Source organism: Notamacropus eugenii, chromosome 1 (genome assembly GCF_028372415.1).
Source record: "Notamacropus eugenii isolate mMacEug1 chromosome 1, mMacEug1.pri_v2, whole genome shotgun sequence".
Lineage (NCBI taxonomy): Eukaryota > Metazoa > Chordata > Mammalia > Diprotodontia > Macropodidae > Notamacropus > Notamacropus eugenii.
Window position 1 is genome coordinate 342401924 of NC_092872.1, and position 16264 is coordinate 342418187.

The 16264-nt window shown below is 35.0% G+C and overlaps 1 protein-coding gene across 3 annotated transcripts in view; it reads left to right on the forward strand.

Annotated features, from left to right (window-relative positions):
- FSTL4 (follistatin like 4) overlaps positions 1-16264 on the forward strand; it is a 785658-nt gene that overhangs the window by 252278 nt on the left and 517116 nt on the right. For 2 of the 3 annotated variants that reach the window (XM_072629961.1, XM_072629962.1), the window contains exon 4: positions 7536-7652. The exons of the other annotated variant lie outside the window; for it this stretch is intronic. In XM_072629961.1, coding sequence (XP_072486062.1) covers positions 7536-7652 — 117 coding nt within the window. The remainder of the gene's footprint in view (positions 1-7535; positions 7653-16264) is intronic. 3 annotated transcript variants of the gene reach the window in all.

The window sequence follows — 16264 nt, forward strand, 5'->3', positions numbered from 1 at the left end:
CAAACTCTGGTGTGTCCATTCATGCTGACTCCCTCCTTGAGCTCTGCTTCATCATCCTTCTTCCTGTGCAATATCTTATCTAATAATCACAGGGAGTTCAGAAAACAGTCATCCAGTTAAGAGACCAAATTTGACTAATGGCGACTCATCATTGCTTCCCAATCTAACCCCTGATTTTCCTCACAGAATTTAGAGTATGTAATACATGAGTTCCATGTTGCTTCATATCAAACTTCTCTTCTTCCCTCAGGCTGCCGCTTCTCGATTAACACCCAGAAATTCAACTCCTCACAGATTCACATTTTATTCACATCTTATACATACCTAGATTTATTCTTCTTAAATGATTCTTTCTTTCACATATGATCAAACTGAACTAAAGTTATCAATAATTTTCATAAAAACAATTTTTTATCTCTTCTTGTTGTTACTATTTATTTGTCATTCTTTTTGATCTGATTTTTCACATGTCTAATCCTTACTGATACAATTTATAGAAAGCATTTCTTCCACTGAAGCATTTTTTCACCTTGCCACACCCCATGGGCTAGATTCTATCACTAATACTACTCTGACACCAGCACTGTGGACATAGATTTTTTCCTACTCTTAAATAAGCCAAGGTATAATTGGTAGCTGTTGGCATCTGTCTGCTCTGCCACCTCTTGTCCCCAGTTGTTTTCCCCTAAGTCTTTAACACAGAAGAAAACTGAGATTACCTGTCAAATAAAATAGGAAGTGATTATTTCATTTATAAATAGATTCTTTACTTTACCAAGGTTTTCAATGTATGATTTTATTAGAACTCCCCTAGTACTTTTTGAATGAGTTTTGATATAGAGAAATTCAATATGCTGTCTAGCATGACAAAAGAAATTCTGCATTTGGTATCAAAGGACCTGGATTCAGGTCCCAGACCTGAGTCTTAGTACTTTCAGTGTATTCTCTAAAATGAGTGATCTTGTCTTCATGCATGAACTTTGAATTTCTTTCCTGCTTTTCATTCAGGACCTTATTTGCCTATTAATAGCTTTCCTACATAATTTCTTCTATGAAATTATCTTCTCCGTATTTTTGTACTTGCAGAAGTACAGTTCAATGACTAATTCCTATTTGTTTTGTTATCTCCAACACCTTCCTCAGTGTTGTCATATTGTAAGGACTTTATAAAGTCTTTTCCATTTCGTATGTAAAATTGGATCCAGCATTTGAAGGGTATCTTTTATTACCTCTCTTGTGTCATATACGTCTCATATTCTTCTTTACAAAATGCATTTCTTTTGTCTTTCCTTTTGTTTGTTTTTACATTATCTTTCCTTCCTATCAAGCAAGATTAGAGAATTCCTCTTTTTTACTACCCATGTCATTTTCAAGCAGCAGTTGGAGCCAGTCATAATACATGGTGATGTGCATTGTCATTTACTCCCTTACTGTGTACTTTTTGAAGACAGGTACATTGTAAAAGAACAGGAGCTCAGTACAGTGGGGTGTTGGCAGTAGTTCTCATATTCTTCGAAACTGGCCTGAGTTAAGGGTGCAGATCTTCCAGCTTTTGATATCTTTCCAACAAGTTGCCAAAAATATTTCACTGTTCAAGTGACTTACCTGAATTCGTCTTCTAGATTGTACCTGTGCAGGTTGATAAGAATTTTTTTTTTAATTTTTAAGCATTAATTAAGCACATATCATATGTGAAGAAATGTGTTAGGTACTTGTTATATAAAATAATTAATGGAAAGAGATCTTACAGTGAGTTTGTCACAATAGAGGAAAAGACAAAATGTACCTATACAGCTGTATAGAAAACATACACAAAAAAGACTCAAGATATTCATGGGGATATGGAGAAAGATACTAGATTCTGGGATTGCTATAAAAGCCATGTTATGCAAAGTAGCACTTAGGGTATACTCTTGTAGACTCTAGGCATTCCAAGTCACAAAGGAGAATGAGGAAGTACATTCCAGTTTTCAGGGACTGTTAGTGGAAAAATACATGTTACTTTGGGAACAGCTATAGGTTCTCAGATCTTAAATTTCTCCCACTGAACAAAGAAATGCATATAATACTTTTGATAGGGCGCCATTCCCATTTCCTTACCCAGACAGGAAGAAAAATCACAAGGGTGAGTGAATTAGAGAGAAAATGTGATCTTATGGAGAAGGATGAGTATAGTGTGAAAGAATCAGAGACTGGGGAAATGGGCATACAAGAAAATTCCTGTAATCCCACATTAAGCCAGTAGACCTGCTTTTTCATTAAGGTTAAATTGGTCTAATAATTTTTCTCTGTACTCACCTTGATCCATGATTTCCTGCACGTTGATTCCCTTTTTCTCATATGGCATTACCTACTGTTGTCTTGACTTCGTTAAATTTAATCATTTTTTTCAGCATAGATCCCTACTTGTAGCTTTCCCATTACTACCCCTATTCTGATTCATCTGTTATTCTTTTAAAGTTTCAGAGTACTATTATTAAAATGAGAATTTCTTTATACCATGTAAACAAAAACCCTTAGTGTGCATGAAATCATGAAGCTATTATGCAAATAATTTTCTTTTTACGTATATAAGAAATTTAACTCAAGTTTCTAAGCTATCTTGCTATTCTATGTTGCCTTCTGTCTTTCCATGTTTGTTTTCTGTGCATTCCAGAAAAATGAGTCGATGAATATTTTCCCCCACAACTGTTTGACTTCTACCTGTACACACACACACACACACACACACACACACACACACACACACACACACACACAGACACACACACGCACGCACACACACCTCTACCTTAAAACTAAAATTGTTTTACTATTTAAGGTCTGTGAATATACATATGCAAAGGTATGGAAAGAAAAAATAACCTGCAGATGTGTTTTGGTAGCATTGAACACTATGAAAAGTAGTCTGAAAAAAAGTTTATAGCTGTGAAGAGTCTTGGATGGTGCCTTAATATGTGTATAGATATCAAACAATGGGTCATTATGAATAAAGTCACCTATCAGTATAATCAGTCTTATGCATTGACTTTCCTTTTCATCCAAATGCCAGTTATGATTTAAGGTGATTGCCAGTTAAAACAGATGGTAGTTCCTCAAGGGCCAAGAGGAACACACATGAATCTAAACATCCAAGTAATATTTTTGGATTTTACAGTTAGAAAATTAGGCTTCAAGTCTTATGTCTTCTATGTAGGAGTTTTCTGATCTTAGGTAATTCTATTCATATCTCCATGACTCCATTTCCTCAGATGTTAAATATGCATAATAATTTTTGTACACTTTAATCCTGTCAATTTCTGTTGTAAAAAGTGCTATTGGACACCATAGTACAAAGGAGTATTGCTGTTATTATCCTTTCCCTTGAAAATATTATAACAGAAGTGTGAGCAGTGATTTACCCTCTAAGAAGAGTTGATGTCTATGCGGAGGATTGGGTACTGAACCGGATCTAAATAAGGGTCCAGCCTGCACTGTTTCATAGGCTGTTAAATTGGCACAGGGTGCATTATTATGAGGGGTCAGAACCATCAGGCTGTTCTGGGAAGATTTATAACACAAGTTCCTGTCTCTATACCAATTAGAGAGAGAGAGAGAGAGAGAGAGAGACCAGGGCCAGGAGGGCAGACTCAGGGCAGGTTACTATTCATTTAGATGGTGTTACAAATGAGGAATCAGCTATGGTACGTGATTCTCATTCCACAGGGAAAATGTCAGGTTGGCCTCTTACTCTTTATTTCTTAAGGTCATGTTTTCGCAGTGAGAAAGGACCACAAAACAGAGAAAGTTAGATATGGAATAGTAGCTCAGAAATATCTAGCACAGAATCTCCTTTTTAGATTTTGGAAACTGAAGACTAGAGTAGCAAAGTGTCATGCTTAGAGAAATAGACAAGCTAGCATTAGAATTTGAATTAGAACCCAGCATTCCTCCTAGCCAATTAATACTTCTTCCTGTCAGTAAGGTATCTTGTATTTTATAAGCATCTCCAGGCATTAGGATAGTCTGTGAAAAGTTGTAGATTCAGTAATATCAGGACCTTGTTGGAGAAATAGCAAAAGCCCTATGTCACTGGTTCATAGATGATGCTTAGGTTAGCAATGTGTAAGAAGACTATAAAGTTTGAAAAGTTTCATGTTCATAAATTGATTTAACAAAACCAAAGAGACCATTTTATGTATATTTGATACTGGACTTAAAAAATCACTTGAATTAATTCAATGGACAGCTGGCAATTATATGTAAAAGCTGAGCTTTTTCAACATTAATTTGACAGCTGAGTGGAAGATGGATTAGAGTGGGCAGAGAATTGATACAGGTAGAACAAGCTGTGAGTTATTGTAATAGTCATCATATGAGGGCCTTAGGTTCTTTGATTGCAGTATCAGATAATCAATGGGTCATACATCATTAATGTTGCAAAAGTAGAAATACCAGAACTTGGCAGATGATTAGATATAAAGGGGGTGTGATAGTGAGAAATTAAGGATTCTAACTTGTTTTTGAGTATAGATGATAGAGGTTATAATGGCACCCACGAATGTAATCATGATGTTACAAAGATCTGTAATTGACGGGAAGAAAAAAGTGGGTTCCCTTTTGGCTATACTGAATTTAAGATATGTACAGGATATCTGGTTTGAGATGTATAATAAGCCATTAGAGAAAGTTTAGAGATAGACAAATTATTCTGAGAATAATTTATAAAAAAGGATAATTTAAAGAATTAGAGTATGACTTCAGGCATCACCACACTCAGCACGTGTTATTTGTTTGTTTGGTTGTCATCCTCCATGCCCAAAGAGAACCAAAAATGACATGACTATGTCAGGGTCAAGATATAGTGTTTCCTACATTGGCTGATCAGTCTAATATAAGTTCAAAAGACTCTACCACAGGTTGGGGAAAAATAGTGAATACTGATATTTGGAGGGGAGCTGTCTCTAAATATGTGTCTCATGTTTCTTTTGAGCTTTGAGTTTTGCTCATAAAACAGTCCCTTACTTGATGTGTTTATTCAGTGCTAGGTGGTTCTGTGCCAGTGAACTTCTTCAGAAAGAGTCCAACAGTTTTTTTCTGACCTTTGTGTGAGAGCTTGCTTTGTGTGAGTTCCACTTATCGTAGTCTTTTCCACAAGTATATGTTTGGCATTAGAACATGACCAGCCCATTGGATTTGCACTCTCTGCAGTAGAGTGTAAGTGTTTGGCACTTCAGTTCTAGGAAGGATCTCAGTGTCCAGTACCTTATCTTGCCAGGTGATCTTCAGAATCTTCCTAAGACAATTTCAGTGCAAACAGTTCAGTTTGCAGGAATCGCACAGGTAGAAGGTACAGGTTTTCCAGGCATACAACAAAGGTCACCAAAATGCCACTGTAGACCTTCAGATTGATAGGAAGTCTATGACCTCTTCTCATCCACACTTTTCTGAAGAGCATTCCAAACGCTGACCTAACTGGCAATTTACTGCCAAGGTATGTAAACTTATTCACAGCATTCAAAATCTCTTTATTTGATGTAATTGATGGTTCCTCATACTAGTGGCAGCAAAAATGAATAATACCATCCTGGCTTTTGGAGAACTTCTATTTTCTTTCTGTTGTCAGTCCAAAATTAGCACAAACAGCATAGAACAGGTTTATACTCTGTTGTATCTCTGCTTCAGAGGCATCATGGAGTACATAATGAATTGTGAACAAAAATTCCCAAGCCTCTCTCTCCACTTTAATCTTGGCTTGTAGCCTTTTCATGTTAAATACTTTACCTTGATGCTATTTTGATCTTTTTTGAAGGCACCTGACAACATTGTTGAAAATATCATGCTAAAAAGCATTGGAGCAAGCACGTAGCTCTGCTTTGTTTCATTGGTGACTGGGAAAGCATGAGAGCATCATCTATTATCCAGAACCCACCAAAACTTGCTGTCATGAAACTGGTACACAGTTCTATGTATTCTCTGGGCAACCAAGTTTTGCCATGATCTTCCACAAACATTGGAATGACAATAACAAAGGCTTTGATCACATTGATGGATATTGTGTACAGACCTCTGTTCTTCTCCTAACATTTCTCCAGGAGTTGTCAGACAACAAACACCAGATCAACTATTCCTCAGCCCTTTCTGAAGTCACACTGACTCTTAGGCAGATGACTGTTTTTCAGGTTAAGGGATCAGCCTATTGAGAAAGACTCTGGCAAGAATCCTTCCAGTAGTGACTAATACAGAGACCCCCCCCCTACAGGACAACCTGGTTTTTTTTTTTGTCTTTGGAGATGGACATTGGAGAAATCTTTGACTTCCTGGGGGATGACCTCCTCTTGCCATATAACTTAGAATGTATCAGTCAGGTTTGGGGTGAGCAGTGTGCCCCCTGACCAGGTGGAATGGAATCAACACCAAGTGCTTTACCATACTAGAGGAGCCTAATGGCATTCAAAACCCCTTCCTCAGTTAATAATTGGTCTAGAGATGGTTTGCTTCAATGTTAGGTAAATGGTCAATGGCTTCAGGACTGCTTGATGACAGTGTGTTGAGAACACTATGGAAGTGTTAGCCCATATCCCCTTGCCCATGTCTTCATCTCTAATCAATGTGTCTCCATCACTGCTGAATAGTTAAGATGCCCTATAGGTTTCTGGCTCATGAATAGCCTTCAAAACATCATAAAACTATTTTAGATTGTTACTGCCAGTGTTGAATTTCATCTACCTTATTTCTGAGTCAAGAATTCTGCTTTACTCTAAGCTCCACTTGCATTTTACTTTTGATGGAGTTAGTTCTAATGTATTTCTTTTTGATACCTTCTCATAGGTGATTGAGCTAACTTACTGGTAAACCCTGTTGAATTCTTTTTTATTTAAGAGCTTCTGAATTTTACCATTATTTTCATTAAACTTATCTCATGATTTCACTGTGTTCTTGTCCAAATAAATAATTGCAGTGCTATCCAGCAAATCTGTGAAAACTGTTCACTCTTTTTCTGCTGAACTATTGTCAACCATGCGTTGCCTCAGCTTTCCTTCTAAGAAACTATTCCCCCTTGGAGAAGCATTCTATTTGTTGACATTAAGTCTTCTCATTGTCTTCTTGCCTTTGGGGGCTCTGCTTTTGTTGAGTGGGAATATTTAGCTTGCAGAGAATAAGTCTGTGATCAGCCTAGCATTCTGCACCACAGATTGCCTTTGTCACTCTCACATCCTATCTATCTCATCTCCTTACAGTGACATGTTTTTACAATGATATAGTCTATTAAATGGTAATGTTTGCTGTGAAGGTGCATCCATGATGTTTTGTTGCATTTAGGTAAATCGAAGACAGTGTTAGTGATGAGAAGGTCATGAATCTTTAGTATAAACACAGTGAAAAGTGCTCCAATCTGTTGGTGTTGTCTTATGGTAGTTGTCTTGCTCTGGAGGTTCTGTTTTTTGTTGAATATGAATGTTTAACTTAAAGAAGATAAGTCTATGACTGTTCCAGCACTTGGCACCACAAATTGCCTCCATCACTCTTAATTCCTATCTGTCTCTTCTCCTCAGAATGGCAAAGTGCAATAAATACCAGTGGTTGTTGTAAGGATGAAGTTTTGTTCTGTTTGGATAAATGGAAGACAGTATCAGTAATGAGAAGGTCAAGAGCTGCACAAGTCTTTGGTAGTAAGTGACTATTGCTGTTGCTTTTTCTGTCTCGATTCTTCCCAAGGACTCCTGGATATGTCTGATCATCTGTGCCTCCTCTGGCATTAAAGTCTCTCAGGATTGCAAACTTGTCCTCTGTGGGAATATTGATGATGAGAGTCTCAGGTTTTTATAAATGTTTTTTTTAATGTCATAAAAGTTCATCATGGTGGCTGCTTAGGCACTGATGATTATGGACTTGACACTTTCCCACACATGGAAAGGACAATGGCATGAGCCTATCATTCATTCCTTTTGATGGGCATACAAGCTTGTTGACTAGTTTAAATTTCATTTTGAAACCAATGGTTGCTTCACAGTGTTCCTCATCATGGGAACCACTCCAGAAAAACACGTATCCAGCCTTAACTTTGCTAAATTTGTCTTCATTTGTCAACTTTGTTTCATTGAAGGTCGCTATTTGGGCGCAACATCTACTGAGTGCTATTTTATCAAGAGCTGTTTATCTTTCAGGTCTACTAGATTTCATATTGTCAGTAAGTGTGCACACGTTACATGTTCCAATGGTGAATGAAATCATCTCTGTTAATGTTTCAGTACTTTGTGTGTGTGTGTTTGCTTTGACTGCAGGATAGGATCCCTGTCTACTGCAGTAAGCAGGATAAGATCAGATTAGGTGAAGCAGACAATTTTAGGGCTCCTTTTCTAGCCCATTCAACTCTTTTCCACTGAGAATGTTTTCACATGCTTTGGGTAGACGCCTCCCTAATTCACCAACCAGATTAGGGCTCCTTGGTTACCCTCAACCTGGTTTAGTCAAAATGGTTTACTGGAGTGTAGCTGCTATATATGCTACAGCTTATTGGAGTCATTGATGAGAGTTGGGTGGGAATTATACACTGGAAGTGGAAAGCATCCCTGAAAAGAACTTGGCAGTCCTTAAACCACAGGTGAACACCTGTACACCCTATGCAGGATATGGGTGTTCTGGTGGGAGAGCAGTAGGGTGAGGTTGGTGTATGAGCATGTATACAGTATAGATAAAGACCTTCTGAATAAGACAGAGGAGAAATCATCCAACTTATCACAGATTTTGAAAGCCTACACACAATGCTTGTACAACTCAATGAAGATTCCAAACATCAAAGACCACTCATTGATGAGGGCTCCTTTTTGTTGCAAACATTCTTTACATTGTGAAGTTCTCATTTGATAGATAAGACTTCATGTAGTTTACAGGACAATTGTCTATTTTTAGACAGTATCCTGAATATTTTGAATATTTATAAAATGAAAAGACAAAGTTGATGGTACAGTAGATGGAGTGGCGGGCCTGGATTCTTGAAGATTCATCTCCCTGAGTTCAAATCTGACCTCTGACATTTGCTAGTCGTGTGACTCTGGGCAAGTCACTTAACTCTGTTTGATTAAGCTCCTCATTTGTAAAATGAGCTGGAGAAGGAAATGACAAACCACTTTAGTATCTTTGTCAAGAAAACCCTAAGAGGGGTCACAAAAAGTTGACCACAACTGAAATGGCTGAACAATAAAATTTCTTTATTGTCTTGACCCTTAACATGATTGTTGTGTGTAATCTTAGATTCTCACATTTGGTAAGGATTTTAGAAGTCAAATGACTTAATAAAGAAGTACCAAATGGCTTAAATGTTCTTAGTCTGTACAATGGCCATCTTAACTAAATCTACCAATACTACTCTTAGAGTGCCAAGAAATCAAAGAAAGAGGAAATTGATTCATATTCATCAAAAAAATAGAGTCTGTTCTTGATAGTCAAAAAATGTGTGAGTGGAGATAGAAAGGTAAACAAAGTGTGATAAATGAATGTGAGACACCTTATCAAGTTATAGGAAGAGTTAAAGTAGATGATTTCAAAGGCAACTTGAAAATCTATGAACTGATGCAAAATAGAGCAAGAAGAACCAGATCTCTGATCATTAGAATTATAAAGCAGGATTCCAAAAGAATGGTGGTGAAATATGCCACTTACATGTTAGAAAGGTAATGAGCTTAAAATTAAATATAAAAATACATTTATTTTTGCACATAGCCAATGTCAGAATTTCTTTTACTTGTCTTCGAAGCTATGTATTGATGTTTTTCTTGAGGTTGTTCATTCTTTTTATTTTCTGTTTGATTACTGGAATTAGTAGAAGAGAGGATTTAATCCATAAAATACAGTCCAGAAAAAAAACCCTCATGACATCCTTAAAAAGTTAAAAATATGGAATAAATACCTGTTCCATTCTGAACCAGGGTATATTTTATTCTTATAGTGCTACTGTTTGAATAAGTGCTCTATATTCTTCCCTCTGTGTAGAGCTCCCTCTGTGCATTTCACATATGAATGAACTCCCTCTGAACTCCATGAATGGTCAACTCATCTTAGTAGTTTCAATCATGTTGACATGATTAGCTCATAACATTTCCTCACATTATGTAATGCTCACGTCCATAGCTGAAGTAGCATGTAATTGAATCAATCTGAATGAATGGTTGGATGTGTCTTCTTTTACATTCATCTGAATCTCAGTCTGCACCATATGCCAACAGTAAGTCACAGTCCCCTAGAGCCAAAGCATGATTTCTGATATGAATTAGCATCACAAAGCCATAGGGCAGTAATTCACTCCTGATGTGTAATGAGGTAATGATTCACATGCTGACCATATAACATTTATTTCTGAAAGTGTTTTCTTTGGAGGCTTCAATGAGGGAGGCACTTTGTATCATGTGCTTTGTGTAGTCACTGCTTTAATATTCTACTCTCTTCTTTGCTCTGAAAAGTATTCTTCTCTCATAGTGCTTACTCTTCCCAAAATGATAGGTGATTCATTGTAGATCTATAGATTCTAAGAATGGGAAGTTTTTCCTTAGTTCATCTACTCCATCCAGTTTTATACCACAGGTATACTGTTTATATTACCTATAATCCAACCTTCGTTTGAAGACCTCTAGTGAAAGGTAACTCATCACCTCAATGGAGATAGCCTAATATCTCGAATTTCTGTAATTTTTAAAAATAGAAATCATTATTTCTGCTGAATATACTGTCATCTTAGCTGCACAAGTTCTAAACATGCTTCTGATAGTTCTCTTTATGGAATGAGAAAAACCAAGTTTTGAATTATTCTTCCCTCTGCTCTGTAGATAGCCGGCTATAGCTTTGTATGAAGAGCATATATCATGTATAAAGATACCTGAATTTTTGTTCTGCATGGACTTCTTATTTGACACATGATCTTATGTCACATTTCAATATTTTCCCAGTTCTATTATGGGACTTATGGTTAGGAGGAGTTGAGAGAGATGACCTGTTATGATCCCACTTATCATCCTTTTCCTTCCTTTTCTATGCTTTTCTCCAAATGTTCAGTTTCTTATGATTGGATATATAATTATATATATCCCTACTGTTAAAGCTTTTTGAGAAGTTTTTTCAATTTGTTTTGCTCCTGTAAGATGAATAGAGGGTTTTAGGTCCAAAGCTCTGGTGCCTGAGGGCAAGATTCCTTAAGAAGTTTGTAAAATATTATCAAAATTCTACAATATGAGATGCAGAAAGTTATGAAAATGCTCATCTTAAGCTTGCATTTTTAAGGTTTTCATAAATTCAGCATTCACCTTTTCATAAGAATAGCTTTGATTTTAAAATCATGCTTCTTACCCTATCATACAATAGAAAAAAGTTTGGCAAGTAATGAATATTTATTTTATTTTTTTATGTGCTTGGTACTGAGTTAAAACTTTTAAAAATTAGTATGTATGTAATAATGAAGGAAACAAAAAAACTGTTTATTATACAATTCTGTTCTAGGATTTGTTTTAAATGCTTTATAAATATTATCTCGTTTGATCCCTACAAAAACCCCTGGAGACATAGCTAAGTGGCATCTTTGGCAGTCCAAGCTTAGGTGACCTTCCCAATAATAAACAATGGGTAATATATGAACCTGCGGTTTGAACTCAGGTTTTCCTTCACTTCAAGTCCATTGCTCAATCCACTGGAGGACCTAGCTGTATTCTTTCTCCTGAATACAAATGGATTTAACCTCTCAGTGGATTTTGGTCAATTATATGTGAGCTTCCATATAATTTCCACTAATTGCTCCATTATAGGAGGACAGTAACATTGTCTCTTCAGCATTTATGACTCCAGAGGTAAAGCTTAATGTTTTGTGTCACTTGATACTTGTAGATTTGAAAGAGTGTTTTTGGCCCTAAGTAGTCATCTCTGCATCTGAGGATACTACCTTAGCCCCACTGGCTTTTGTCCTCATTTTTTTCTTATGTGTTTCTAATTGATCAACAGCTTTATCTCAATTTCTTTTTCTTTAAAATATATTTTTATTAATGTCTGTTTGCTTTATATCTCCAACTTTTCTCACAATAGCTCCCTTTCCTTTTATCTTATAGTTTTATCAGTTAAGGAATGATTTCACAATATTTTCATTTTGAGAAAATGTCTGAGGATTCCTTTCAGTATGAATCCTTACCAGAATATTTCACCAGAGTTGCCAATCATTTAATCTTTCAGAGAATGTGATATAGGAAAATAAAAAATAAAAAAAACCTCTCCCCCTTTCTTCTGTCAGCTTCAAGTATTACAGGAAATTACTGCCAAAAGACTCTTCTCCTTTTTTATAACTATAGTTATCATTGAGTATTTCCATGTATTTCAGCTAGAAGATTGAATGGGTTATTTTGTTTGGGCTTAGCATATCACTTAGGAGCAATGGGCGATATTTAAGAAAGACAAATGTAAGCTGAATTTGTGGATAAAGTTGAAAACTGAGGTTTTCAAAGGGCATAACATACTTAAAGAGATAGTTCCCAGAATGCTGCTGAGGGCTTTTATTCTCAGGAATCATTTAAACTAGACCATATCTGAAGTCTACAACCAGGGAGATAAAGAGACTAATTCTGAAATCCATCCTCTTCAAGCCAATGGAGTACTAATTTTATCCCCAATCTTCCATTTTAGGAAAAGCCTTGACAAATGAAACACATTAAGAAAATTTTGGCCCACAAAGTAAGAGGACTAAAGAATAATATATAAGAAACTCAGTTCCTAGAACTGTAGATAATTAACTCAGAAAATATAGTGAGACGTGCCAGAAGATGGAGGAAGGAGTAGAAGTTACCAAGATAATAACTACTAATAGAGAACTTTTACATAATTTTTGCTAACTGCCAGACACTTTACTAAATGCTTTGCAATTACTATCCCACTTGATCCTCACAACAATTCTGAAAAGTAGTAACTTTTGTAAAAACTCTCCATTTTACAGCAAAGGAAACTGAAGGAAGCAGTTAATGATTTGCTCAGTAATTGTCTGAGCTCAGAATTGAAATCCTGTCTTGCTCATTGTTTGTCTAGTTCTCTAGACACCTAAACTCCCCTCAAAGCTGATTCAATAGCATGTTCTGGTGCTTTGTCATATGCTGATCTCTTCATGATAGATTTTCATGCAAAATTTGAGTCACCCCTTGTTGTAAATATTAAAGATTATTTGCAGGTATATGTTCAACTATATACTATGCAAGAACTAGTTTCAGACATTTTCGTGTTTGATGGCTGTCTGTACTCTACATCAGATGTGTCAGATTAGTAGCATTTAGAAAGAATATACTATGGAATCACATTAAAATATATTTAGGAAATATTCAACAAAATTAAATAAAATGTAGTAGTATGAGAATAGTGTTAATGTCAAGTTGGTTTTTTTATAATTTTACATTAATATTAAAATTGTGAGTTCTAAATTCTCTCCATTCCTCCATCCCCTCCATCAGCCCTTGAAAATGCAAGTAAAATATGTTTTAAACGTGATGTCGTATAAAACATTTCCATATTACATATGCCACAAAAAAAAGACATGAAAAATAGAGAAAGTGACAACAGTATCCTTCGATCTGTGCTAACTATTCAGCAAGTCTTTCTCTGGAGGGAGATAGTATTTTTCATCATGATTCCTTTCGAATTGTCTCAGATCTTTGCACTGATTGGAATAGCTAAGTTTTTCTTAGTTTATTATAAATATAATGTTGCTTTTACTGCGTACAAATGTATTCTGGTTCCCATAATTTTATACTGCATTCAAATATGTACGTCTTCCCAGGCGTTTTAAGAAACCCTCCCATTTATAATTTCTTACAGCACAGTAAGATTCCACCATAATCATATACCTCAATTTCTTGAGCTATTTCACATTTGAGTGTATGGCCCATTTTCTATTATCCATTGTCACTAAAAAAAGAAACTTATAAAAACATATTTGTACATAAATAGGTCCTTTCCAGTTTTATTTTGATCTGTTTGGCATACAGCTTCTAGTGATGGTTTCTTTGTTTGTTTTTTAATGAATTAAAGGGCAAACACTGCTTTAAAGCCCTTTGGAAATATTTCCAAATTTTTCTCCATAATTGTTGATCCAATTCAGAATCCCACAAATGATGCATAAATATTCCAATTTTTACACATCCCCTATGCGTTCATCATTTTCTGTTTTTGTCATGTTGGTCAATCTGACAGGTATGAAGTGTTTTTATTTGCATTTCTCTAATCAGTCTTCGTTTAAATTGATAGCTTTGGCTTCTGTTTCAGAAAATTGCCTTATCCTATGACCCTTTATCAGTCCTGGAATGGTTCTTTTTTTTTTTTTAATCAACTGAATCAGTTCTCCTACGTATTTGATAAATATAAGGTTTATCAGAGAAACTCATTATTATTCTTTTCCTATTTTTCTCCTCTTATTCTTATTTTGTCTTAACATGTTTGTGTAAGAAAATTTAAATTTCTTCTAATCAAAATTTTTAGTTTTATCTCCTATGACCCTCTCTGTCTCCTGTTTGATCATAAAATCTTTCTTCAAATCATCTCTTATTCATAGATCTGACAAGTAATTTTTTCCCCTCAAACATCCCTAATTCACTGATGTTATCACCCTTTATATTTAAATCATGTAATCATTTTAATCTTACCTTTGTATTTGGTGTAAGAGTCTGGTTTATTCCCATTTTCTGCCTTAGTGCTTTCTAGTTTTGCTAGCAGTTTTGTTCAATGATGAGATTTGGCCATAAAGGTTTGGATCTTTGAGTTTCTGAAAAACTAGATTATTATCTTCATTTACTTCAATCTATTGTCTCTATATTCTATCACACTTAGCAACTACTTTATGTCTTAGCCAGTCAGATTGTTTTGAAGATTATCACTCTATAATATAGTTTGAAGTCCGGTACTGATGGGTTACCTTCTTTAATTTTTTTCATTGATTCTTTTGATATTCTTAATGTTTTGTTCTTGAAGATTAATTTTTTTAACTTCATAAGATAATTTTTTGATAGTTTGATTGCTATATTACTGAATAAGTAACAGGTAGAATTTTCACATTTATTATGTTGATTCAGCCTATCCATCACCAATTATTTTTTTCTCCAATTGTTCAAATCTGTGCAATAAATAATTTATAATTATGTTCATATTGTTCTTGTGTGTGCTTTTCTATCTGGAATCCCAAGTATTTTATAACATCTGTAGTTATTTTAAAAGGAATTTCTCTTGCTATCTCTTCCTTTTACATTTTGTTTGTAATGTGCAAAATTATAATAATTATGTGAGTTTATTTATATCCTGCAACTTTGTGTAAAGTTAATTGTTTCAACTAATTGTTTAGTTGATTCTCTGAGCTTCTCTAAGTATAACATCATATCATCTGCATCAAGTCATTTGTTTCACTCATTGTTTATTCTTATTCCTTCAATTTCATTTTTATGTGTTTTTATGATGAAAAATTTTAGTGCCATATTCAATAATAGTGGTGATAATGCATATCATTGCTTTATCTATCCCTGATACTATTGGAAGGTCTCTAGTTTACCTCCATTACAGAAATTGCTTATGGATAGGTATTCTTTATCATCTTAAGAAAAGCTATATTTGTTCCAATTTCTAAGATTTTTATCAAATAGCTTTTTTCTATTTTGTTGAAAGATTTTTCTATGTCTATTGATATGCTATATAATTTTTGATTTTATTATAAAGTTTTAAATTTTCTTAATACTGAGCCAGCCCTGCATTATTTGTACAAATCCTACCTCCTCACAGCATATGAACTTTGCAATATTTACTGTAGGTGTTTCTTTCAGTGTTTTATTTAAGATTTTTTTCTTTGATTTCTAATAATTCTCTTGTTAATAGCATTAACTCCTTAGTGTTTCTCCTGGTTTCTCATATGTGAACTAGTTTTTGGTGATTTGAATTTAGGAAGCTATGTTTAATTGTGTTAAGTTTTTATTACAGGCAGATTTTAGCAACTTTAAGATAGAGAATCTTTACCTGTCACTTGAAATCAGTGGAGCAGATTTTCTCAGTGAAACACCCTCCAGAGTTGTTCTCAGAAATATACTTTTTGCAGATTTTCCAAAGGTCGGTATTTTCTGGGAACTGATGACTAGATGTGACAACTGGGAATCAAGATGAGATGTGTTAATTAAATGGACATTGGCATTCGGTTACATGATTTGATGTTATTTAGTATTGATGAACATTGATGTATTTATCTTATTTTCATTTCATGTCATTTATGCTTGCTTGGCTCTTTTTGTGAATC